This window comes from Bubalus bubalis, chromosome 1 (assembly GCF_019923935.1).
Source record: "Bubalus bubalis isolate 160015118507 breed Murrah chromosome 1, NDDB_SH_1, whole genome shotgun sequence".
NCBI lineage: Eukaryota > Metazoa > Chordata > Mammalia > Artiodactyla > Bovidae > Bubalus > Bubalus bubalis.
The window spans coordinates 22,774,610-22,800,975 of record NC_059157.1 but is presented as its reverse complement, the minus strand read 5'-3'; the positions used below and the strand labels follow the sequence as shown (position 1 = coordinate 22,800,975).

The 26,366-nt window shown below is 36.7% G+C and overlaps 1 protein-coding gene across 1 annotated transcript in view; it reads left to right on the top strand.

The window, feature by feature from the left end:
- Positions 1 to 26,366, top strand: part of SGCZ (sarcoglycan zeta) — a 420,835-nt gene that overhangs the window by 214,798 nt on the left and 179,671 nt on the right. The window contains exon 2 of the mRNA XM_044937898.2: positions 20,292 to 20,393. Coding sequence (XP_044793833.1) covers positions 20,292 to 20,393 — 102 coding nt within the window. The remainder of the gene's footprint in view (positions 1 to 20,291; positions 20,394 to 26,366) is intronic.

The following is a 26,366-nucleotide window of genomic DNA, read 5'->3' as shown; positions in this document are numbered from 1 at the left end:
ATAGATCAGAAAACAGTTTAGTATTAATGCTGATTTACTGATTTTGTAACTTTATGTAAATTACTATGCTGCTCATCAGAAATCATGTGGCACTATTTACAAGTAAAGGAGCATCATGAAAAGTGCATGTAAATATACACATATGTATATTATATTATATATATGTCCACAAATACATATATGTGTGTGTGTGTGTGTGTGTGTGTGTGTGTGTGTATATATAAAACATACAGAGAGAGTGAGAGAATTACAGAAAGAAAAAAAAGAAAGCAAATATTGCGACCTACATATAGGACTCCTGAGTGTATACTAATAATGAATTAAAGACCTTAATGTAACACCTGAAACCATACAATTCCATGCAACTCCTCTGAAAGAATGTAAGTTGAACAATCTTTGATGTAATATGTAGCAATATTTTTTTTTATCTGTCTCCTAAGGCAAAAGAAACAAAAGCAAAAATAAGTGAATGGGACCTAATGAAGCATAAAAGATTTTTCATAGTAAAGGAAATTATCAACAAAAAGAATAGACAACCTGATGACAGGGAGAATATATTTGCAAATGGAATGACCAATATGGAGTCAATATAAGGGGTTGCAAAAAGTTGGGCCTGACTGAGCGACTAACAACAGGACAACATGGCAATTAATAACTACCATGCAGGGAGATGTTTTGAGACTATGTAAATATTTTCTAAGCTCTCACACTCATTTCTCTTCCTTCCCTTTCCCATCAGAACACTTTTCCCAACTGAGACCTAGATTTGCCTGCTATGCTGGTGATTTTTAAATCTCTGAAGAATAAAAAGTGTATAAGTAGTATAACTACTCTGGTATAAGTAGTTTCATTGTCATATAGTATTGCCATGTTGTAGTTTCATTTACTATATCCCAGGTTATAACCAACCACAGTTCAAAAGCATCAATTCTTCGGCGCTCAGCCCTCTCTATAGTCCAACTCTCACATCCATACATGACCACTGGAAAAACCATAGCCTTGACTAGACGGACCTTTGTTGACAAAGTAACGTCTCTGCTTTTTAATATGCTGTCTAGGTTGGAGAAGGCAATGGCACCCCACTCCAGTACTCTTGCCTGGAAAATCCCATGGACAAAGGAGCCTGGTGGGCTGCAGTCCATGGGGTCGCTAGGAGTCGGACACGACTGAGCGACTTCACTTTCACTTTTCACTTTCATGCATTGGAGAAGGAAATGGCAACCCACTCCAGTGTTCTTGCCTGGAGAGTCCCGGGAACGGCGGAACCAGATGGGCTGCTGTCTCTGGGGTCTCACAGAGTCAGACACGACTGAAGTGACTTAGCAGTAGCAGTAGCAGCAGGTTGGTCATAACTTTCCTTCCAAGGAGTAAGTGTCTTGTAATTTCATGGCTGCAATCACCATCTGCAGTGATTTTGGAGCTCAGAAAAATAAAGTCAGCCACTGTTTCCATTGTTTCCCCATCTATTTGCCATGAAGTGATGGGACCGGATGCCATGATCTTAGTTTTCTGAATGTTGAGCTTTAAGCTAACTTTTTCACTCTCCTCTTTCACTTTCATCTAAAGGCTCTTCAGTTCCTCTTCACTTTCTGCCATAAGGGTGGTGTCATCTGCATATCAGAGGTTATTGATATTTCTCCCACCAATCTTGATTCCAGCTTATGCTTCCTCCAGCCCAGTGTTTCTCATGATGTACTCTACAGCCTTGACGTACTCCTTTTCCTATTTGGAACCAGTCTGTTGTTCCATGTCCAGTTCTAACTGTTGCTTCCTGACTTGCATACAGATTTCTCAAGAGAGAGGTCAGGTGGTCTGGTATTCCCATCTCTTTCAGAATTTTCCACAGTTTATTGTGATCCACACAGTCAAAGGCTTTGGCATAGTCAAGAAAGCAGAAGTAGATGATTTTCTGGAACTCTCTTGCTTTTTCCATGATCCAGCAGATGTTGTCAATTTGATCTCTGGTTCCTCTGCCTTTTCTAAAACCAGCTTGAACATCTGGAAGTTCATGGTTCACGTATTGCTGAAGCCTGGCTTGGAGAATTTTGAGCATCACCTTACTAGTGTGTGAGATGAGTGCAATTGTGCAGTAGTTTGAGCACTCTTTGTCATTGACTTTCTTTGGGATTGGAATGAAAACTGACCTTTTCCAGTTGCTGTTGGAGATGGTCAAAATTTCTGATGATGTATAGTAATGATTGAATAATAATGCAAAGGTACTTGAAGTCACTGAACTATGTACTTAGAAATGGTAAACACAGCAAATATTATGTGATGTATATTTCACCACAACAGCAATGTATGTTTACCTTCAAAGACAATGTGTTTGCACTTTATTATTTTGTTAAACACTTTGTAGATATTTTCAGTGAGTGCTTTACTATGCTATGAGCTACTCTGCCGTATGAGGCACTCTCATTAGTCTTAGACATTATAAAAATGAATTTAACCTCAGTTGATGTTTATCAAGAACTTACTAGTACTTGTGCTTGTCTATACTGGCATTATAATTTCTAAAGATAAAAATAGAAGTGAAATAATAGAAAATATACAATTGACTTGAAAAACACTGATTTGAAGTGTTCCACTTATATGTGGATATTTTTCTGAAAATCTGTATTATAGTACTAACTAATCTGACGTTGGCTGAATCTGCAAATGTGGAAATGTGGATATGGAAGGTCGATTTTTGACCAAAAGGAAGTTCTGTGCCCCTAGCCCTCATGCTTGCTGTTTGAGGGTCAACTGTGGATACTGATCTCTGCTCCTGGTTCCCGGATCAGAGCTCCTAAAACCCTTATAATTTTATGAGAACAACAATAGGTACATCTTTCTTTTGTTCTGCTATTTGCTCTTTAACCCTGTTTTTGGGTGAATTTCCTGGTGAATGTCTTGGGTGAAAGGAGTGTCTTTTGTTCTATTGAGGAGGCTCTTCCTGGACTCCTAGGTAGATTCAGGATGGGGACAGTCATCAGAAAGACAAACCTATGATTAGAAGCTTGGAATATATCAGCCCAGCCTCTCTCCAAAGAATGATAGAGGTGCTAGAGGTTGTTAATGATTGATTATGCTTACGTGATGAAGCCTCTGTAAAAACTCCAAAATTGCAAAGGTTGGTGAGCGCCTGTGTTGGTGAACCCGTGGAGGTGCTGGGACTCTGGTGACTAGAGAGTGCATGGAAGCTCCACAGCCTCTCCTACACCTGCCCCTGTGCGTAGCTTCCATCTGGCTCTTCCTGAGTTTTACCTTTCATAATAGACCAGTAATACAGTGAAATAATGCTCCCCTGAGTTCTGTGAGCTCCTCTGCCAAATTAATTAAACCTGAAGAGGGGGCTCCTGGGAACCTCTGATTTATAGCCATTTGTTCAGAAGCACAGGTTCAGAAGCACCTGACCTTACAAGGTGCGTGTGAATTGGGAGGGGGGAGGGGGAAATCTCCTGGGACTGAAACCTTAACTCGATGGGTCTGTGTCCAGGTACATAGTGTCAGAACTGGGTTAAATTGTAGGATACCCACCTGGTGTCTGAGAGGATGTTTGACTGTGTGGAAAAGCCACACATCTAGTATCAGAAATATTGTGACTAAAGGAAAAATACAAGAGAATTTTTTCCAACTCAGAGGTATAATATCTTCCCTTAGTAAAGTCAGAACACATGGATAGAGTTTCTAGTAAACAAGGATTTATAAGGCATTGCAAAAAACAGTGGAATAAAACAAGAGAAGCTTTTAAGGAGACAAAGAAAATGATACATTATGGGAATGTTTGTGAAACAATAAACTGCTGTTGTGATTAGATCATAATTTACCAGAAAATAGTTTGGAATATGAAAGATATTTTAGGTTAAATTTATCTTTGGATGCTGATAAAATAAAATTTTGCATTATAAGAGGATAAGGCCATCAAAAATATGAAAAAGAATTTTAATTGGATACATTAATGATAATGAGAATTTTAAATGCAGGTGCAGAAGATTGAGATAATTATGTCCATCAAGTTATGAAACAGTGTCATTATTACATCATTTGTCCATAAAAATTCTCACTTAATGTTTACTATTTTTTATTCATTTATTTATTCTTTCATTGCTTTTATTTATCTGTTTTCACTCCCATTATCAGCTCTTGCCCCTTCTTTGTAGTCAACCGTTGTATTCCTTTTAGGGATTCTATGTGTTTTGACACAAATATCATCTGTTATGCAGGTATTTTTAATTTACATAAATATTATTCTGTTTTTTACATTTTCTAGGTATTGTTTGTAGGCGTACATTTATTCATTTGCTGCACATGGCTGCATGGCATACCCTATATTTTACTCATTCACTTTTCCTGGGATGGATCCTCAGATTTTATCCAAGTACCAACACACCCCTCCAAAGCATGTACACTGCCCCCCCACCCCCCGCCCCTGCCACACACTCACAAAAAGGCAGTACACAAGGCTATCCCCAGATTTTCATAGGACATTGACAACTAACTCATTCTGTGGAAGGAAAAGAAAATATTTACCCATGACTCTAAGTTGTGTATGAAAAGCCAGAAACAAGATCGATAATAAAGCTATTACCTACAATAATTTCTACCAATATCCCAACAAAAAATCATATTTACTTCTTAAAAGTTTCCAAAGTAAACGTGTTTAAAAATTTGAAAAAACCACAAGTCCAAGCAGTCATCTGCAAATTTTTAATTTAACATTCAGATGAAGAGATATTCTTTTTATGTCATCCAGGTAGGTTGAAACTAACCCAGATCTACATTATTTGTCTGGATCTGGGTTGTTATGAAAATTACCATTGATTGAAAACAAATATTTTAAGAAATTCTGTGATAAATGAATAACCATAGAGAAAGATTGCAGCATAGGCATTGAAGATGAAAAAGCTTTCCTGGTGTGATAATATATTAATAAAGTGCTCTCTGGAAGAAAAAAAATCATATATTTGAGTTGTCAATATGAATAGCATATTATCCTGCTTTTCTTCTCACCTGCCAGAAATATTAATATCTCTCTAACATAGATTATAATTCACTGACATTTTTAGCATCAGTCTTATCCTTGTGCTGTTTTAATTTAATTTTAATCTAAAACATATCATGGAGTTAGATGCATTTTGATTAAAAAATTTCTCAATAAACTAGATAATAACATTGCATCAAGAAAGTAGGGTTGAGATGAGAGGAGAGAGAAGTCAAAATGTGGTGCAGAGGAATAGCACCCTTGACTGATCCTGCAGTGAGCTTGGCAGCTAAAACAATCCCAAGATTATCCAGAGGGGCATATGGTGGCTGGATATTGATATCGCCACATTGAAAGCCATGAAAGCCATCCCAGGTGGGGCTTGGGGGACATGATTTTGGACAAGACAGCTCTTTGCAGCTAAGATATTTCCTGGTAAGACTGAAAGTTAAGAGTCTTCTGCTATTGGTTTTCCCAGTAGGTGGGGCAAGTCCTTCATTGAAGTGAGATCTGACTTTTGCTGGACTTAGTGCGCTTACCTGATGGCAATAACCAACATCCTCATTTCCGAGGAATCTCAGGCTAAGGCAGCTGCACTTGTCCACTGACTGTAAAAATTTGTCAAGAGAGGTCAATGAATTCTGGGTCAAAAAATTGTTTCATGACAAAAATTTGGCAAAGAATCATGGCTTGTTCATTGGGGCAACTGCCTTCAGTCTGATCTTCATGCAGTCTTCACATTCACCTAATATCCTCTTAGTCTCAAGCTAGTAAGATGACTACAATTTGGGGTTCAATAAGTTAACTTTACCTACCCTTCCTATGCAACACATCTCTTCTAAATACACACACACACATACACACACACACACACACACATGCATGTATACACACAACTGTTTTATAGAATGAGAGTAATTACAAAACAGTTAATAGGAAGAATGTGAAACAGTGATTTTATTTACCAAAAATATTGTTCTGAGGCTCTTTTAAAATGTCTGTGACTATACAAATATCAATAATTTGTTCTGGGTGGCTTCGTTTTTAAGATGAACTTTATAATCACTTGGAAGTAGACTTTTATCAGAAATAATTTGTTTTCAGAATACCAAGATACAGATCTGAGTCAAATGAGAAATATGTGCTGGTAAATGAAGTCAATGAGAGAAGGAAATATTTTAAAAATTAAAAGGCAAGCAATCTAAGAAAAAGAAGTACACATTAGTTCATAAATAGTAATGAAAAATATTAACATGACTGGGCGACTGAACTGAACTCAATGGGGTTACATAGTAAAATAAATTCAGCTTACATTCTCTATCCCTATAGTTGTTAGACTGAGTAAGAATGAGAGAATTAAACTTTGGGCTAACTTACTAGCTGCATACAATTCTCTTACTTTATTTGTGTGTGTGTGTGTGTGTTTTAAATAAAATGAGGGCAATAATGTGTCTGTTTTACAGAGTTGTGACAATGCTAATTTGCTATTTGCTAAATTTCTCTGTACTAAGTTCTAAGGATTAATTCCATAGTTAGGGTAGAAACCAAAAATGTTGTCTTGGGCATTTAGAAGGAATTTTTATACAAGACCTTACTTTGGGGCCTGCCTATGTAGAGTTACCATACTCGAAGGTCTTATTCTTATTTTACAGGTCCAGAAATGTGATCGTGTTCAAAGAAGTGATTCTTGTTTTAGAAACTAAATTATCTTTACAGTAACAGACATATACATGCAAAAACCAGAGATGTCCTCAGCCCTGCCTATCTTATGGACAAGAAGTTTTATATCTCAGAAGCAGCCCAGATTCTTAGCCATGCTCACTATAGCCTCTTCAGTTTTTCAATATATCTGGGAAGCTGATTTTTCAACAGAATTTAGTGGCACTCTATATAGGCTTTCAGTAAGTGTCTGTGGAGACGTGGAAGCTTTTAATTCTTTAATCACATCTTTTCAAGCTTTCATGCTAAACAGTGCACCTCCTCTTTGAGTAGGTCTTCCTTCAGAATTTATTTTTAATTTTTTTTAATTTTTTACTTTCATGTTTATTTTTTTAATTAAATTTATTTATTTTAATTAGAGACTAATTACAATATTGTATTGGTTTTGCCATACATCAACATGAATCTGCCACGGGTGTACACGTGTTCCCCATCCTGAACCCCCCTCCTACCTCCCTCCCCATACCATCCCTCTGGGTCATCCCAGTGCACCAGCCCCAGGCTTTCTGTATCCTGCATCAAACCTGGTCTGGCGATTCATTTCTTATTTTATATTATACATGTTTCAATGCCATTCTCCCAAATCACCCCCCACCCCTTCTCCCACAGAGTCCAAAAGACTGTTCTTTACATCTGTGTCTCTTTTGCTGTCTCACATACAGGGTTATCATTACCATCTTTATAAATTCCATATATATGGGTTAGTATACTGTATTGGAGAAGGCAATGGCACCCCACTCCAGTACTCTTGCCTGGAAAATCCCATGGACGCAGGAGCCTGGTGGGCTGCAGTCCTTGGGGTTGCTAGGAGTCGGACACGGCTGAGCAACTTCACTTTCACTTTTCACTTTCATGCATTGGAGAAGCAAATGGCAAGCCAATCCAGTGTTCTTGCCTGGAGAATCCCAGAGACCAGGGAGCCTGGTGGGCTGCTGTCTATGGGGTCGCACAGAGGCAGACGCGGCTGAAGCAACTTAGCAGCAGCAGCAGCAGCATACCGTATTGGTGTTTTTCTTTCTGGCTTACTTCACTCTGTATAATCGGCTCCAGTTTCATCCACCTCATTAGAACTGATTCAAATGTATTATTTTTAATGGCTGAGTAGTACTCCATTGTGTATATGTACCACAGCTTTCTTATCCATTCTTCTGCTGATGCACATCTAGGTTGCTTCCATGTCCTGGCTGTTATAAACAGTGCTGCGATGAACATTGGGATACACGTGTCTCTTTCAATTCTGGTTTCCTCGGTGTGTGTGCCCAGCAGTGGGATTGCTGGGGCATATGGCAGTTCTATTTCCAGTTTCTTAAGGAATCTCCACACTGTTCTCCATAGTGGCTGTACTAGTTTGCATTCCCACCAACAGTGTAAGAGGGTCCCCTTTTCTCCACACCCTCTCCAGCATTTATTGCTTGTAGACTTTTGGATCGCAGCCATTCTGACTGGTGTGAAATGGTACCTCTTAGTGGTTTTGATTTGCATTTCTCTGATAATGAGTGATGTTGAGCATCTTTTCATGTGTTTGTTAGCCATCTGTATGTCTTTTTTGGAGAAATGTCTATTTAGTTCTTTGGCCCATTTTTTGATTGGGTCATTTATTTTTCTGGAGTTGAGCTGTAGGAGTTGCTTGTATATTCTCGAGATTAGTTGTTTGTCAGTTGCTTCATTTGCTATTATTTTCTCCCATTCTGAAGGCTGTCTTTTTACCTTGCTTATAGTTTCTTTTGTTTTGCAGAAGCTTTTAATTTTAATTAGGTCCCATTTGTTTATTTTTGCTTTTATTTCCAATATTCTGGGAAGTGGGTCATAGAGGATCCTGCTGTGATTTATGTCGGAGAGTGTTTTGCCTATGTTCTCCTCTAAGAGTTTTATAGTTTCTGGTCTTACGTTTAGATCTTTAATCCATTTTGAGTTTATTTTTGTGTATGGTGTTAGAAAGTGTTCTAGTTTCATTCTTTTACAAGTGGTTGAGTTTATAAAATGTAAGTGAACACAGTGTGTTCACACTGCACCTATTTCAAAAGGTAAATGAGTGAGTGGCGGGGCGGGGGCGGGGGGGAGTCCCTCTGGACAATTGTTTGGGGAAGTTTGTATTAGACAAAGTAAAGTATTTCTCTCTTCTAGACTTCTCAGAGTGTTGAGAATGCTAATATGCATTATGAATCTCTGAATGGGAACATATCTTGCAGCGGTTTCCTAAATTTATTTGAAAACTGAGCTCTTTTTCCACTGAGTTTACTATAATTCTGATATACTATTAAACATGTTTGGGAAAGACAGACACACTAATAGTGAAGCTTGAGGCTTTATACTTTTGTAACACAGATGAAAATATGGATTTTTTTTCAATCACCTATTTACAGATGACAGTCTTCAAGGTACACATTGTTATTATTAATTTTTTTATTTATTATTTTTCATGAGTCAAATGCCTGAGGTTCTTTGCCATTGTCTCTACACCAAGAAATATGATTTGTTTTTGATAGCATGCTTGGTTTTCCTACAGCACTCTTCAGTAGCGAGTCTCTGTCTCTTGCACATCCTCAGTGTCATTAGTCGCTCAGTCGTGTCTGACTCTTTGCCACCCATGGACTGTAGCCCTCCAGGCTCCGCTTTCCATGGGATTCTCCAGGCAAGAATACTGGAGTGAGTCTCCATTTCCTTTCCAGCATCCTCAGAATGTAACCTTAACTTCATGTTAAAGTGGCACAATGCCACTGCTTCCGTGCACGGTTAAGGTTGTATCCTATGGTTAAATTTAGATCATTAGACCAAACCACACCAATATTTTTTTTTTTCCTGATTGTGATTCCAAAAGATGTCCTGTAAGAAAACTTTTTTCAAGAATATTAAAAATAAAATAATTTAATGTTCTAACATTCTTATTGGATTGAATAACTATGAACTATTTCTCCATTATTTTAAGTAGCTGTTTATATGTATGTATGTGCATATATATGTGTATATACATATATATATATAATATATATTGCTGGTCCCCTTATATATAGGCTCATTGAATTTATCAAACATAAAATGGCACCCCACTCCAGTACTCTTGCCTGGAAAATCCCATGGGCGGAGGAGCCTGGTAGGCTGCCATCCATGGGGTCGCTAAGAGTCAGATACGACTGAGCAACTTCACTTTGACTTTTTACTTTCATGCATTAAAGAGGAAATGGCAACCCACTCCAGTGTTCTTGCCTGGAGAATCCCAGGGACGGGGGAGCCTGGTGGGCTGCCGTCTATGGGGTCGCACAGAGTCGGACACGACTGAAGTGACTTAGCAGCAGCAGCATCCATTCTTTCTCCATTAACTGTATAGCTGTGATCATATATGCCACATCAGATTAATGTATTTTTGTTTGGGGTTTTATTTTTATCCAGTATATATTAGCTCTGATTATTTTGTTGTTATTGACATATGTTCAATGAGACTAGTGATATTTGGATTGTTAGAAAAAGAAGGACTTATCTGTCAAGGAATTGTATTATAAGTAGGAAAAAACTGGGAAGACAAATTGCATTTTATTTTATTATGCTTTTTAAAAAACCACTCACATAGTTAAAAGAACACCAAATAAGAGATACAAAGTACAGTATTTATTTTAATATATCATATATTTAAAACTTTTTTACAGCTCTGACAATTGGTAAAGTATAAATTATGAAACAATAAGTGGCTAAGAACTAAAGGAATAAATAGTGCTCTAGATAACAAAAGTTGTATTATTAAAAATAATCTCTAAAGATGTTTCTATATAAGCTGAATGAGAGATCAGTTTTATAAGTCTATCAATCTTTATTACTGTAGAGTTTATTTTCTAATAATAGGCAGGAATAAGGAAGTCCAATTATAATGAAAATAAAATACAGGACTACAGCAAACAGCATAGTAAAAACACATATATAAAGTAACCTACAAACTTATGTTTTATTTCTCCTTTCTCTTATGCTTGGGGAAAAATAGTTCATTATAAATTATAAATAATATCACAAAACAGGTAAGAAAAAGAAAATCCTTAGATACTTTAAAGAGAATTTTCTCACCTTTAAATAACAGTTGGAAATTAAATAGATTTTTTTTATTCCTTTAGCATGCAAGAAAGAATAAATAACAAAAAGACCTTTAAAAGTAATTTGTAATTATATTTTAGCAATCTAATACCTCCATTTCTCCATATATTTCTTTATTTAAGATATTTAATTCCCAAAGTCTCACAAATACCCACCATACTGAGCTCCAATTTGCCTCTAATTTGCCTTAAAGGTTATTTCCTCGTGCAAGTTGAAATACAGGAGGAATATCATTAGATACTCAAATCTGTATAAATATGTATTTATCTTCCTTCCTAATCAAATTTTTGAAATGTATGATGCTAGTAATTTGCAAGATATTTTTTAACTTATCCAAAAAAATGTTTAAAATCTATATGTAATTGTCTCCTGGATTCTTTCACCTTTCTTTGAAAAGATTTTTACTATAAATAATTAATCATATACCAGATTTTCTGTGTTATTTAATGATCATATCATTTTTAAAAACTTTTCTCCATTCCATGTAAACACACTAATTTCTTTGACAATTACATGCCTATTAGAAGTAATTCAGATTCTGAGACTGGCCACCATCTAAGGACACCTTCTAATACCAGACAGTCAAGGGTCTTAAAAACTCTATGTGAGATAGGACAGAGTGAATTATTGTCAGATGATTGCAAAGTTATGATTGTGGATTTTAAATTCAACATAACATGGCTATCAATATTCTCTTTGTTAACATTCATATCTATGATTTATTTTACAGTCTCTTATAATAAACTCCAAAAAAATACTTCTGAATAAAGCATCCTTTACCTTTTCCAAAAAATCAAGTGTGTGAAAATTTTAATAAAGATGGCTTTGCAGTCTCTAAACACAAATAGTACTAGCCTTGAATGATGGGTAAGAGTATTAAGAAGATCGGTTCAAACAAAATATTTGATTCAGGAAATTTAAATGGCTGAGTAACATTTCAGTGTGTGTATGGTGGGGGGAGAGAGAGCAAGAGAGAGAGAGATACAATTTCCTTATCCATTCATCTCACAGTGAGCACTTAGGTGTTTCCATATCTTGAATAGCATAACTAATGCTGCAACTGTAGACTTTCAGATATAAAATAAGTTACTGAGCTGTGACATAAGGAAGATAGCCAACAATATTATAACAACTTTGCATGGTGACCGGATGGCAACTGGTCTTATCATGTTGATCATTTTATAATGCATAAAAATATTGAAACATTATGTTGCACACATGAAGCTAATATCAGTATAATATTTTATGTTCTTTGTAACCCAGTTTTTAAAAAAGAAATTTAATGACAAAACAGAACTTTTTGAAAAATATTAGCTTTATAGTTTAGTGGAGGTAATGAGTGGATGATGAGAAAAAGAACAATCGGAAAAACAAAGAATTACATGAGACACTCCAAGGGTCTTGAAAATCACTCAAAAGAAGAAGCTTAAGGTATAGCAGGAGAAATGAGGTATCACCTTATACCAGTCTGCATGGCCATCATCAAAAAGTCTACAAACAATAAATGCTGGAGAAAGTGTGGAGAAAATGGAACCTTCTTGCACCATTGAAAACTGGAAGCTAATAACTGATACAGCCACTGTGGAAAACAATATGAAGAGTCCTTAAAAAAAAAAAACAACTAGGAATAAATCTACCACATGACCCAGCAACCCCACTACTGGGCATATACGTTGAGAACACCACACCTTTAAAAGACACATGCACCAGTGTTCATTGCAGCAATATTTATAATAGCACGTGGAAACAACTTAGATGTCATTGACAGGTAAATGGATAAAGACGTTGTGGTGTAACTATACAGTGAAATATTACTCAGCTGTAAAGAGGAACTAATTTGAGTCAGTTGTAGTGAGGTGAATGAATCTAGAGCCATTTAAAAGAGAGTGAAGTCAGAAAGGGAAAAACAAGTATCGTATATAAATGCATCAATATGGAATCTAGAAAAATGTCCTGATGAACCTAGTAGAGAACTGACTTGTGGACACATCAGGGAAAGGTGGGGGTGGGGCAAACTGAGAAAGTTGAGCATTGACGTATATACACTATCATGTGCAAAACAGACAGTTACTAGGAACAAAGCTAGTGGAGGTGATGAAATTCCAGTTGAGCTATTCCAAATCATGAAAGATGATGCTGTGAAAGTGCTGCACTCAATAAGCCAGCAAATTTGGAAAACTCAGCAGTGGCCACAGGACTGGAAAAGGTCAGTTTTCATTCCAATCCCAAAGAAAGGCAATGCCAAAGAATGCTCAAACTACCGCACAATCGCACTCATCTCACACGCTAGTAAAGTAATGCTCAAAATTCTCCAAGCCAGGCTTCAGCAATATGTGAACCGTGAACTTCCTGATGTTCAAGCTGGTTTTAGAAAAGGCAGAGGAACCAGAGATCAAATTGCCAACATACACTGGATCATGGAAAAAGCAAGAGAGTTCCAGAAAAACATCTATTTCTGCTTTATTGACTATGCCAAAGCCATTGACTGTGTGGATCGCAAGAAACTGTGGAAAATTCTGAAAGAGATGGGAATACCAGACCACCTGACCTGCCTCTTGAGAAATTTGTATGCAGGTCAGGAAGCAACAATTAGAACTGGACATGGAACAACACACTGGTTCCAAATAGAAAAAGGAGTATGTCAAGGCTGTATATTGTCACCCTGTTTATTTAACTTATATGCAGAGTACATCATGAGAAACGCTGGACTGGAAGAAGCACAAGCTGGAATCAAGATTGCCTGGAGAAATATCAATAACCTCAGATATGCAGATGACACCACCCTTATGGCAGAAAGTGAAGAGGAACTCAAAAGCCTCTTGATGAAAGTGAAAGTTGGCTTAAAGCTCAACATTCAGAAAACGAAGATCATGGCATCCGGTCCCATCAGTTCATGGGAAATAGATGGGGAAACAGTGGCTGACTTTATTTTTCTGGGCTCCAAAATCACTACAATTGGTGACTGCAGCCATGAAATTAAAGGACGCTTACTCCTTGGAAGGAAAGTTATGACCAACCTAGATAGCATATTCAAAAGCAGAGACATTACTTTGCCAACAAAGGTCCATCTAGTGAAGGCTATGGTTTTTCCTGTGGTCATGTATGGATGTGACAGTTGGACTGTGAAGAAGGCTGAGCGCCGAAAAATTGATGCTTTTGAATTGTGGTGTTGAAGAAGACTCTTGAGTGTCCCTTGGACTGCAAGGAGATCCAACCAGTCCATTCTGAAGGAGATCAGCCCTGGGATTTCTTTGGAAGGAATGATGCTAAAGCTGAAACTCCAGTACTTTGGCCACCTCACGCGAAGAGTTGACTCATTGGAAAAGACTCTGATGCTGGGAGGGATTGGGGGCAGGAGGAGAAGGGGCCGACAGAGGATGAGATGGCTGGATGGCATCACTGACTCGATGGACGTGAGTCTGAGTGAACTCCAGGAGTTGGTGATGGACAGGGAGGCCTGGCATGCTGCGATTCATGGGGTCGCAAAGAGTCGGACATGACTGAGCGACTGATCTGATCTGAGTGGGAAGTTGCTAAATAAAACAGGGAGCCAGCCTGGTGCCCTGTCATCACCTACAGGGGTGGGATGGGGTAAGGAGAGGGAGAAGAGGAAGGGAAGGAATATATATATATATATATATATATATATATATATATATAAAATATATATAGATATAAATAATACATTATATATATATAATGTATATATATATATATAATTGTGACTGAATTGTATTGTTGTACAGCAGAAACCAATAAAAAATTGTAAAGCAATTTTCTACCAATTAAAAAAATAAAAAAGATTCAGTAGGAGAGATGATTTTTTTATATTATTCCTAAACACAAAAGTGATAATATTTACAATGGTTATTTAGAAAGCACATTAAATATTTAAAAGGAATGGCATAAATCTATAATCCAAGGGTTTAGATAATGTAAGGAGTAATTCAATAAAATAACAGTGTAAACAATGTTAAGTTTACACTCCAAATAGTGTAAGTATGAAGGCAATTACGAGGTTGAAGATGATTGCCCTTGGGAATAGAAAGGAAGAAATGGGAGAGGTAGACAATAAAACGTAGGTTGAAGAGATTAATTATATATATATATTTTTTAAATTTTATTTTATTTTTAAACTTTACAATATTGTATTAGTTTTGCCAAACATCGAAATGAATCTGCCACAGGTATACCTGTGCTCCCCATCCTGAACCCTCCTCCCTCCTCCCTCCCCATACCCTCCCTCTGGGTCGTCCCAGTGCACCAGCCCCAAGCATCCAGTATCGTGCATCAAACCTGGACTGGTGATATTTATTATCAGAGTATTAATTTAAATAAACTACAGAGAATAACTATCAAGAATATGCTAGATCCAGGAACAATGCATTTCCATATATTATCTTGTTAAATTACTACGACATCCATGTAAGTAAAACTATTGTTTTCTGATTCTTACAGAAAATGATTTAGGTTTAGATAAAGAATATGCCAAAGTCAACAGTTAGTAAATAGTAGTCACGTTTCAAATCCAAGCTCTCCTACTATAGATTATAACTATAATGATGATAATTAATGTATTTAATGTATGCTGAAGTTCAAACATAATCCCTTGAAAGTAAATGATATGAATTTTTATAATAATGTGAGATAAAATTTCAAATAAAATGTAATAATGGTTAAGACTTTTGGGTACTTTTACATATATACAGAAGAACTCAAAAGATAAGCATGATTTTAATCAGTTTACATCCTCATGTCATCCTTGCTATAAACTCATAGCTAAATATTATTCCTTTTACATATAACAAAAATTAACGTGCAAAACGGTGATCTAAATTGCTCAAGCTTACACAGGATGAAGGAAGCACAGCCAAGGTTGGAGCCTGTACTATAGGTGCATTAGATTCTGTTATTTTCTTGTGTTTTGGCAATGTCAATCTTAACAGCAAATCCAGAAATTATTTTCTCCCTTTAGATTGGAAGGGACCACGAATACAGTGAATCAAGAAGCTATACTGACAGTAGGAAGAAATTCACTTTTCCAACTCTCTTAAATAAGAGAAACCAGATTATTTCATCATCTCATAATTTATTGGCGGACGTGGTGTGTGAATGTGAACATCAGGTTAATTATACAGTGAATATATATTATACAGTTCCATGTATTTTATAGCTACATGTAAATAATATAGAGAAACTTACAGAAAAAGGACTCATGAACATAAAGGAGCAAAGTTAGATTCACAACACTAAACTATGGTAACAGTTCTACATTTACCCAGGGAAGTTCCATGTCTTCTAATTTAAATGAAATTTATCTATATTCCCCCGAATTGTGTGTTATATAGAAAGATAACACTGATCTTAAGATTCAAAACTTCCCCAAATTAAATATCCATATAATATACATAATATCACCCTTAACATGGATATCCAGTTCTTTTATTTTTAAACATCTTATGAAAACATTTTTTAGTTCTATTGAACTGTGAATTATATTCATGATAGAATTTGTTTCTATTGCCCTGAGATAGTCTCAGTTCAGTTCAGTCACTCAGTTGTGTCCAACTCTTTGCAACCCCATGGACTGCAGCACACCAGGCCTCCCTGTCCATCACCAACTCCCAGCGCTTACCCAAACTCATGTCCATTGAGTCGGTGATGCCATCCAGCCATCTCATCCTCTGTCGTCCCCATCTCCTCCTACCTTCAATCTTTCCCAGCATCAGGGTCTTTTTAAATGAGTCATTTCTTCGCATCAGTGGCCAAAGTACTGGAGTTTCAGCTTCAGCATCAATCCTTCCAATGAATATTCAGGGCTGATTTCCTTTAGGATGGACTGGTTGGATCTCCTTGCAGTCCAAGGGACTCTCAAGAGTCTTCTCCAACACCACAGTTCAAAAGCATCAATTCTTCTGGCCTCAGCTTTCATTATAGTCCAACTCTTACATCCATCCATGACTACTGGAAAAACCATAGCTTTCATCAGATGGACATTTGTTGGCAAAGTAATCTCTCTGCTTTTGAATATGCTATCTAGGTTTGTCATAACTTTTCTTCCAAGGAGCAAGTGTCTTTTAATCTCATGGCTGTAGTCACCATCTGCAGTGATTTGGGAGCCCAAAAAAGTCTGTCACTGTTTCCACCATTTCCATATCTATTTGCCATGAAGTGATGGGACCAGATGCCATGATATCAGTCTTCTGAATTTTGCACTTTAAGCCAACTTTTTCACTCTCCTCTTTCACTTTCATCAAGAGGCTCTTCAGTTCTTTGCTTTCTGCCATAGGGGTGGTGTCATCTGCATATCTGAGGTTATTGATATTTCTCCTGGCAATCTTGATTCCAGCTTGTGCTTCATCCATCCCAGCATTTTTCACGATGTACTCTGTATATATGTCAAATAAGCACGGTAACAATATACAGCCTTGATGTACTCCTTTCCCCATTTGGAACCAGTCTGTTCTTCCATGTCCAGTTCTAACTGTTGCTTCCTGACCTTCATACATATTTCTCAAAGGGAGGTCAAGTGATCAGGTATTCCCATCTCTTTAAGAATTTTCCAGAGTTTGTTGTGGTCCACACAGTCAAAGGCTTTGGCATAGTCAATAAAGCAGAGGTAAATATTTTTCTAGAACTCTCTTCCTTTTGCAATGATCCAGCGTATGTTGGCAATTTGATCTCTGGTTCCTCTGCCTTTTCTAAATCCAGCTTGAGCATCTGGAAGTTCACAATTCACGTACTCTTGAAGCCTGGCTTGGAGTTTTTGAGCATTATTTTGCTAGCGTGTGAAATGAGTGCAATTGTGGGGTAGTTTGAGCATTCTTTGGCATTGCCTTTCTTTTGGATGGAAATGAAAACTGACCTTTTCCAGTCCTGTGCCCATGGCTGAGCTTTCTAAATTTACTGGCATATTGAAATACTCTAGCAGTTGTCTTAAACATTTGCAAAGCGACTTTGTAGAAGCACTTCAGAACACTTCTTTCAAGTAGGTGTTTGAGAACATACCTGGACAGCCACTGTGTGCGATTAACTCAAGAAAACCCCTCTGAAACAAAACAATATTTGAAGGCCACTTGTCACTTTATATGTACTACTATTTTAGTACTGAAAGGGTTCTGTCTCCAGTCTACTTCTGTAGCTCCCATGTCTTCCAGACCTTTTCATGACTGGAAATGTTCTCACCTTCAAGATTTCAAAACCTGAGTTTCTAATCTGATGACAAACCTGTCTTAGCATTTCTTGTATTTTTTATCCCCTATTGAACTTGATCATTAATTTGTCACCTGTTGATATTCTTTATTCTGTGCTATTTTTGCAGCCTAATACTATTTTTCTGGCTTTATGTGTCTCTACTTAATAAGAAAAATAATAGCCATTTGAGGGACATTATTCTTTTGTTACTTTAGGACACTACATTCCTATGACTTTTTGCCATTCCTGTCTAATAAATCCTCAATTTTGAAACTCTATCACTGTTAATCCTGCATGTTTCTGTTGCATACTATTGCAAAACTCTTAAGAGTCAGTGAATGAATGACCTGTAACTAATATCTATATCAGACACTTCAGTTTCAAAAGGGAAAGAGGATGTTATAAAACTGGTATAAATTAGTTCTGTCTCAGAGTAAAAAAGTATGCCTGTTTTCTCATCAGAATTTGTCTTCAGTGATGCTTGAAATTTTCATGTTAAAAAAAATTAGTTCATTTCCCTATTAGGCATTTTCAGTGTCAGCTTGAAGTTCAAGCTGATAAAAAGTTCAAGCTCAAGAAGTGAATTCCTCTGATCCAAAGTTCAATTCAACCAGAATCAATTATTTTCTTCTTCCGTGAGAAGACTGACATCTCTCCACCTCAGAATATTTCCATTTCTCTTCTTAATGTTTTTCTTTGTCTGAGTTAAAGAAAAAGGGCCTTCAGTTCTTATTCAAAATTCTATCCATTGTTCTACTAATTCACTGGCTTTCTTTTGAGATCAGAGCAGAGGGTAGAGGCTAGGACTATCTGAATCTCTTGCCTTTCCTCTTCTACTCATCCCAGCCTCCCAGAATGTATAGAATACGTCTTTCCAACCTACAGACCTACTCATTATCTAGGAGTTTCTCCTTTGTTTTTGTATACATTTTTTTCCCACATAGAACTTGTTCTCCCATCATGATAAAGTCAAGCAAGACCAAAGCAACTGTCGCTTCCCAGCCTGCTTTCTACAGATGTGTTGGTTGATGAATAAAATTCTGAATTTTTTATGATGCTTCTGGAAGTATAGTTAGAAAGTTCAAAGCTGAACTTATTTTACCATTGAGCTTGCAGATTTCCCTATTCCAATTGTAAAACTCACTACTTGTCCTTATATAGTCATAGTTGTGAATCCTTGGGTCAATGGTAAATGGCCCCCTTTTCAGTATCTCAAGAAAAAACTAGTCACCAGCTCTTGAAAGTTGCTCTTCCACCACACTCCTCTCTCTTATTACAGAGTTGTGCATTATCGCTGACACTCTGTCAGAAAGCTCCACATAGTACTTCTACCGGATTTTCCTTAAAGTGTAACCCTGATCATTTCCAACCATTGAGCTATTCAAGAACTTTTTATGTTCCTTCTCTTGGAGGCTGTTGTGTCAATACATACAGATTCCTTAGCTCTACGCTCATGGCTTTCCTTTCTCTGACCTCAAAACGTGCTCCTAATTCTTTTCACTCATGATATTCCATTAGCCAGGTTGGGTGGAATGCTATTTCCTGATTGTGCCCAGAATGGTCAGTTCGTTCCTCCCTCTAGGGACATCTCTTGTTGAAACTCCATATTCTTTTTTTTTTTTTTAACTTTACAATATTGTATTGGTTTTGCCATATATAAGGTCTTTTATCACAGTCAGTCTCCTCCACGAGAAATGGTGTACTCTCCAACCAGACGTGAAATCTCCTTTCTTTGATTCCTATCACTACTCTGTTCTTACTATTTTTATTTTTTGTCTCATAAATATTATCTGTGCCCTGTTTTATCATACTCGTGGAGTATTATTTTCTAAAGAAAAGGACATAAGCGTTACCCATGATTAAAATACTGGGACACCATGCTTACATACACTAGTCCATCATTAATTGCTTGTACAAATGTGAGCATTTATAGTAGAAATATGTGTATAACTGTCATGTAAAATATCATTAGATCTCTCTGCAAACAAAGTTGTTTTTAATAATCAGGAAGCAAGTATAATTATGCCTAATAAATAATTAAAAGTGTTGGTGCATGAAGAAAGTATAGGATTTATTCACAGATGAGTCCTAGTCTCTGTTAGACTGGAAAGAAGCTACCAGGTCCTTTATACTCCTCTTTTTCCTGTTCATTTTACACAGAGCCCACTATATGCATGCCAACTGCTGCAATCATTCATTAAGTAGATTCAGCCTCTCATTTTCCTTAAATCATCACAGATTTGAGCTTACTGTTTTCTCAATTTAGGCCTAAGAAAATTATGGCCAGTTATTCATTCTCCAGTTAACCTAAAAGTGAACTATATTTCATTGCTTGTAGGATGGTATGGGAAATCTGAGAGTCACCAAGAAGGGAATCCGACTTGAAGGTATATCTGAGTTTCTACTTCCATTGTATGTGAAAGAAATTCATTCCCGAAAGGTATGTGATACTGGCTTTGGCTTACTGTAAAAGATAATTTACAGGTTATGTTTTAGCTTGAAAATAGGAAGACAAAAACCCCTTATCTCTTTAGTATGCATTTAGTTACTCTATGCTAAGACTTATGTGAAGAAATCAAAACAATGAAACAATTGAAAAACCTGTGGAGAAGGTTAGTTTCAAACTGATAAATTAGAGAGCCTTTTTGAATTAAACTGCAGTGTTGCTTTTGTTAGTCTATAAAATATGCCCCTCTGACATTAAAAATCCAGTTATATTCATTCCAAAAGGGGCATTTAACATATTTTGAGTAATTTTTGCAAGAACCTTGGCTTGAATAAATGATTCTAATTCAATATATTATACATCTTTTCAGCTTTAATGGCCATGCATTTTTTTAAAAGAGGTGACAAAAAGTCTTAGTACAGAAATTAAATTTATTTCTGGATCTACATTATTTAAAACCAGTAAGAATATTTACTCTTTCAAATGTGAATGTATGTGTGTGTGCTATGTGTATTTTATCACCTGGCAGCATGCTACAAATCAAAACATTATAGCTTAACGTTGCTTATTTTGGCTTAAGTGTGTTATTTCTCAGAAGGTAGTATCTTTGGTACATCAAAATCTCACTAGACTCTTTCAAATGTAACAGGCACTCCCCTGGGACAAGTGTGTATGTGTGGAAATTAATTTAATAAAACATAATAATTAGAAAGATTGTTAAATATGAAAATATTATTAACCTTATTTAATAAATATCAAAGTCTATTTTAGACTAGAATAATGTTTGAATATTATCAATATAATATATTAGCAAATGAGTTGCACAGTAAGCCAAAATTTTATAATTTGCTTCAAGGCTATTTTTTTCCCTTAAATATGTTTAAAAATGTTCTGTGTTTCCTGAACACAGAACAAAGGATTCTTTTCTATAAAAATTCTAAATAGGATAATTATATTACATTTAACTTTTATTTTGTTATGTGTGAGCTGCAATGCTTCCTAATGTATTATATATACTATAGTGACTGCTACTCTGCATATTGGAAATTTTTTATTAAAATTATTTTCTAGATTTTGGTCAGAGAATAAATTACACAATAGATCCGTATGCACACCTGACCTTACAGGAATAAACAAGCAAAACCAATTAGATTTAAAAGTTTGGTATTGTTCTTTTTATTTTTATGAAAACTGAAAAAATAGCATGCTAACACATATTAGCATCTTCCCTTTGATTGGAAGTCATCACCACTCAGTTATTTTCTGATTCCTTCTTCTGTTTGGCACTATTAAATAATTTCATATTTGAAGAAATGCAAACTCATATATGAAAATAAAAATAGTACTTAACATAGGACAAAGGTGAGAGTTATCATAGGCAGGAACTTCTTTGAAAATATGTCCTATTGATAAATTCAGGGATGACCACCCTCCTCGCCACAAAAAAAAAAAAAAAAAAAAAAAAGATTTATTTTCAAAGCTGTTTTAGATCATTTTGGAGTATCTTCCTTAGAGTACAGTTTAGAGAAGGATTGTCAAGGTCCCTGTTGGTAGGAGGATCATAAAATTTACCTTCTCAGTAGGAACATTTTTGAGAGTATATCAACAGGTGTAAACAAGGATTCTCCTAAGAACCTGCGAGGTATGTTCACTCCATCTGTGGACCAAATAAGAAGGAATTTACTGTGATAGTATTTAAATGTGAGGTAGTGACAGATGGGCTTTCTAACCTTTATCCCTGGGCAAGTTCACAAGCATCTCTGAAACCCACCATATTGATGGGAATCTGTATGCTCCCTTTCCCATCCCCAGTCCTGGCGCTTCTCCTCTCATTATCCTTTGCTTCTCAGTACCTGTGAAGTGTGGTACCGCCCAGGCAGGAGGGAGCATGTTCCATTAGCAGGCAGACTGGAGGTCTGGTTTGAGAACAAAAAAGAGACTCATTTACTCCTTGAAAATGTCTCTACCCATATGCCACAAAAATAAATATTTAAACTAAGGAGAAAAATGTATCTTTTATAAGCAGGCTCCACATTAAGACTCTCTTACCCTGAACACATGCAGTTGTTTTTTCTCTGCCATCAAGTTTATGCACTGTTTTAAAAAGTCAGCCACAAAGTTCCTGAGCCTTCATTTTTCTCATGAATAATATGAGTTTGGTAGAAACTGATCAAAATGCCTAAATCTTAGGTTAAAAAAGAACACAAAATACTCAGTAATACTTGTAGAGATGAGATTTTACATCATTTTTTAAATTCCACTGTACATTTCAATCTTTCTACACATTTTCATATATTCAAATGTTTTTGTGATAAAGTGTCAAAGTTCCTGTAGGTAAGATAAGAAAATCTAATAAATTCAAAATGTAATTATGAAAATTCAATTAATAGAAAAATAGGAGTGTATTACAATTTTGATTTGTGCAAGTTTTTTCCTGCAATTTTGATTTGTGTGTGTGTGTGTGTTTTGATTATGCGTGTGTTCTTTCCTGCGCTAATGCCAATGGACTGCTTTCTTTATATTTAGCCAGTATTGCACTCTGAAATTTATTTTCTAGTTATGTAGTTAGTTATTTAATCCTGTAGAAAGATAGTACATTTCTATTGGTCAGAAAGTGCAGTTGCCCGTAGACATAAGCACCTAACCTCCTAACTTAATAAATCATGGACTGTTTCTACCCTACAAGCTCACAGGCCCTGTGCTCACCACCAAAATTCTATAGACGTTTGAAGTTCTGTTATTACCCAATGAAGTTTACTCTCTTCTTCATGCTTTTAAGAAAACAACCTTTTAAAGTGGTTAATCATATCAGCACACACAGAAAAGCATTTGTATGTTTAAAATATCTTAGAATTCAATGTATCTTCAAAATTACATTATTTTCATAGAGTAGGTACTCAACATTTGTGAGGTTAAGTGTATAGTTTCCTTTGGGTACAAAATATTCAAAGAATATGGAATTTGACCTTATATATAATATTCTGAATGGGACTTTAATGCATGCAGTCTAACATTACGTTAAATATTTAAATTATCAGGAATTTAAAACTTCTATCACCAGCTTTTTAATGTAATTTAATGTTTCTCAAGATTTCAGAAATTCAGAGTACTGAGATGGTTAAACTATCTACATTTCACTAGTTCCTACTGTAAAAACATTGCATCATGAGTTCTCTAGGGCAATTTTAAATATTGTCCAACTTCACGGTTTGAACAAACTCGGGGAGATAGTGATGGACAGAGAAGCCTGGCGTGCTGCAACTCATGGAGTTAGACATGACTTAATGACTGAACAACAGCAACAATAACTTCATTGGATTTTAGCTGAACACCTCTCTTAGTTTTTTGGTGTTTTTTTGTTGTTGTTGTTGTTGTTTCCTATTTAAGGATCCTCGGTTAAGCTGGTACCTCACCACTGCCCCCCACTCCAGCATCGTGCATGACAGGCAGATAATTGTGTTGCGGACAACTACCAGTTAATTCCAATTCCAGTAACTGCACAGCAAAGCAAACAAATTTGCATCTTTCAGGATTCCTGCATTAGCAGATCTATGAGCAAGGTTCTACCTTCCCTTTCAGATCAAATCAGATCAGATCAGTCACTCAGTCATGTCCAACTCTGCGACCCCATGAATCGCAGCACACCAGGCCTCCCTGTCCATCACCAACTCCCAGAGTTCACTCAGACTCACGTCCATCGAGTCAGTGATGCCATCCAGCCATCTCATCCTCTGTCGGCCCCTTCTCCTCCTGCCCCCAATCCCTCCCAGCATCAGAGTCTTTTCCAATAAGTCAACTCTTCGCATGAGGTGGCCAAAGTACTGGAGTTTCAGCTTTAGCATCATTCCTTCCAAAGAAATCCCAGGGCTGATCTCCTTCACAATGGACTGGTTGGATCTCCTTGCAGTCCAAGGGACTCTCAAGAGTCTTCTCCAACACCACAGTTCAAAAGCATCAATTCTTTGGCACTCAGCCTTCTTCACAGTCCAACTCTCACATCCATACATGACCACAGGAAAAACCATAGCCTTGACTAGACGAACCTTTGTTGGCAAAGTAATGTCTCTGCTTTTGAATATGCTATCTAGGTTGGTCATAACTTTAATTCCAAGGAGTAAGCGTCTTTTAATTTCGTGGCTGCAATCACCATCTGTAGTGATTTTGGAGCTCAGAAAAATAAAGTCTGACAATGTTTCCACTGTTTCCCCATCTATTTCCCATGAAGTGGTGGGACCGGATGCCATGATCTTTGTTTTCTGAATGTTGAGCTTTAAGCCAACTTTTTCACTCTCCACTTTCACTTTCATCAAGAGGCTTTTGAGTTCCTCTTCACTTTCTGCCATAAGGGTGGTGTCATCTGCATATCTGAGGTGATTGATATTTCTCCCGGCAATCTTGATTCCAGCTTGTGTTTCTTCCAGTCCAGCATTTCTCATGATGTACTCTGCATATAAGGTAAATAAGCAGGGTGACAATATACAGCCTTGACGAACTCCTTTTCCTATTTGGAACCAGTCTGTTGTTCCATGTCCAGTTCTAACTGTTGCTTCCTGACCTGCATACAAATTTCTCAAGAGGCAGATCAGGTGGTCTGGTATTCCCATCTCTTTCAGAATTTTCCAGTTTATTGTGATCCCCACAGTCAAAGGCTTTGGCATAGTCAATAAAGCAGAAATAGATGTTTTTTCTGGAACTCTCTTGCTTTTTCTATGATCCAGCGGATGTTGGCAATATGATCTCTGGTTCCTCTGCCTTTTCTAAAACCAGCTTGAACATCAGGAAGTTCACGGTTCACGTATTGCTGAAGCCTGGCTTGGAGAATTGTGAGCATTACTTTACTAGCGTGTGAGATGAGTGCAATTGTGCAGTAGTTTGAGCATTCTTTGGCATTGCCTTTCTTTGGGATTGGAATGAAAACTGACCTTTTCCAGTCCTGTGGCCACTGCTGAGTTTTCCAAATTTGCTGGCGTATTGTGTGCAGCACTTTCACAGCATCATCTTTCAGGATTTGGAATAGCTCAACTGGAATTTCATCACCTCCACTAGCTTTGTTCGTAGTGATGCTTTCTAAGGCCCACTTGACTTCAAATTCCAGGAGGCTTCGAAACTCTGATGCTAACTGGGTTCTTGGTTGCAATCAGGTTTTCACCTCCCGTGTTCAGTTCTTTAGAGAGTTCAGACACAAAGCCATGGGGCCAAGCAAGTTCAACAAACCTCTCTCCTGCTTACACAGCATGATAATCTCCTGACCCTGTGTTCCTCAGCTGCCCTGGAAAATCTCTATTCAGGTTCCTTTCTCCCTTGCAAAACCAATCCATACAAATAGATACCTGTAAGCTTCTATAATCTTTTTGTTATTAGCATTTTTATCACTGTTATTTCACATTCAGATGTTTAATGCAGATGGGGTTTATTTTAGTCTAGTGTCTTTATTCAAGTTAAAACACATACACAAATTGTCCCAAAATCTTTACACTCAGGAAAAAAAAAAAACAGTTAACATTTGGTGACTATCACGACAGTTATGTATAGATTTGCACAAATGAAAGATCAATATATTGAGAGACATATACTTGGCTATTTATAATTAGTATATTATTCATAACTAAATAGAAGAAATAAACAGAAACAAATTGGAAAGAATTGCTGACCTCAAATATTTTTTCACCATGAGAAAGGTTTTTTTCTAAAGTTACCTTTATAGTTAAGAATAAAAGATGAATACCATTAAGAAGCTGGATGCATTAGCCCCATGTTTTAATTTCAGACCGTGTTCATTAACTCCCTGCCGTGCAATTTGAGGTGATTAGCTTTCCTCCAATTTGTCTTCACCCCTATTCATTTTCAGGTTTTTTTTTAATAATTATATACTTAACTTTGTCAGAGTTCATAATATTTACATTCTGTTCTGCTACTTTAATTGCCTTGGCACTCTGGTCTTAATTTTACATACAGATGGCTGTCAGT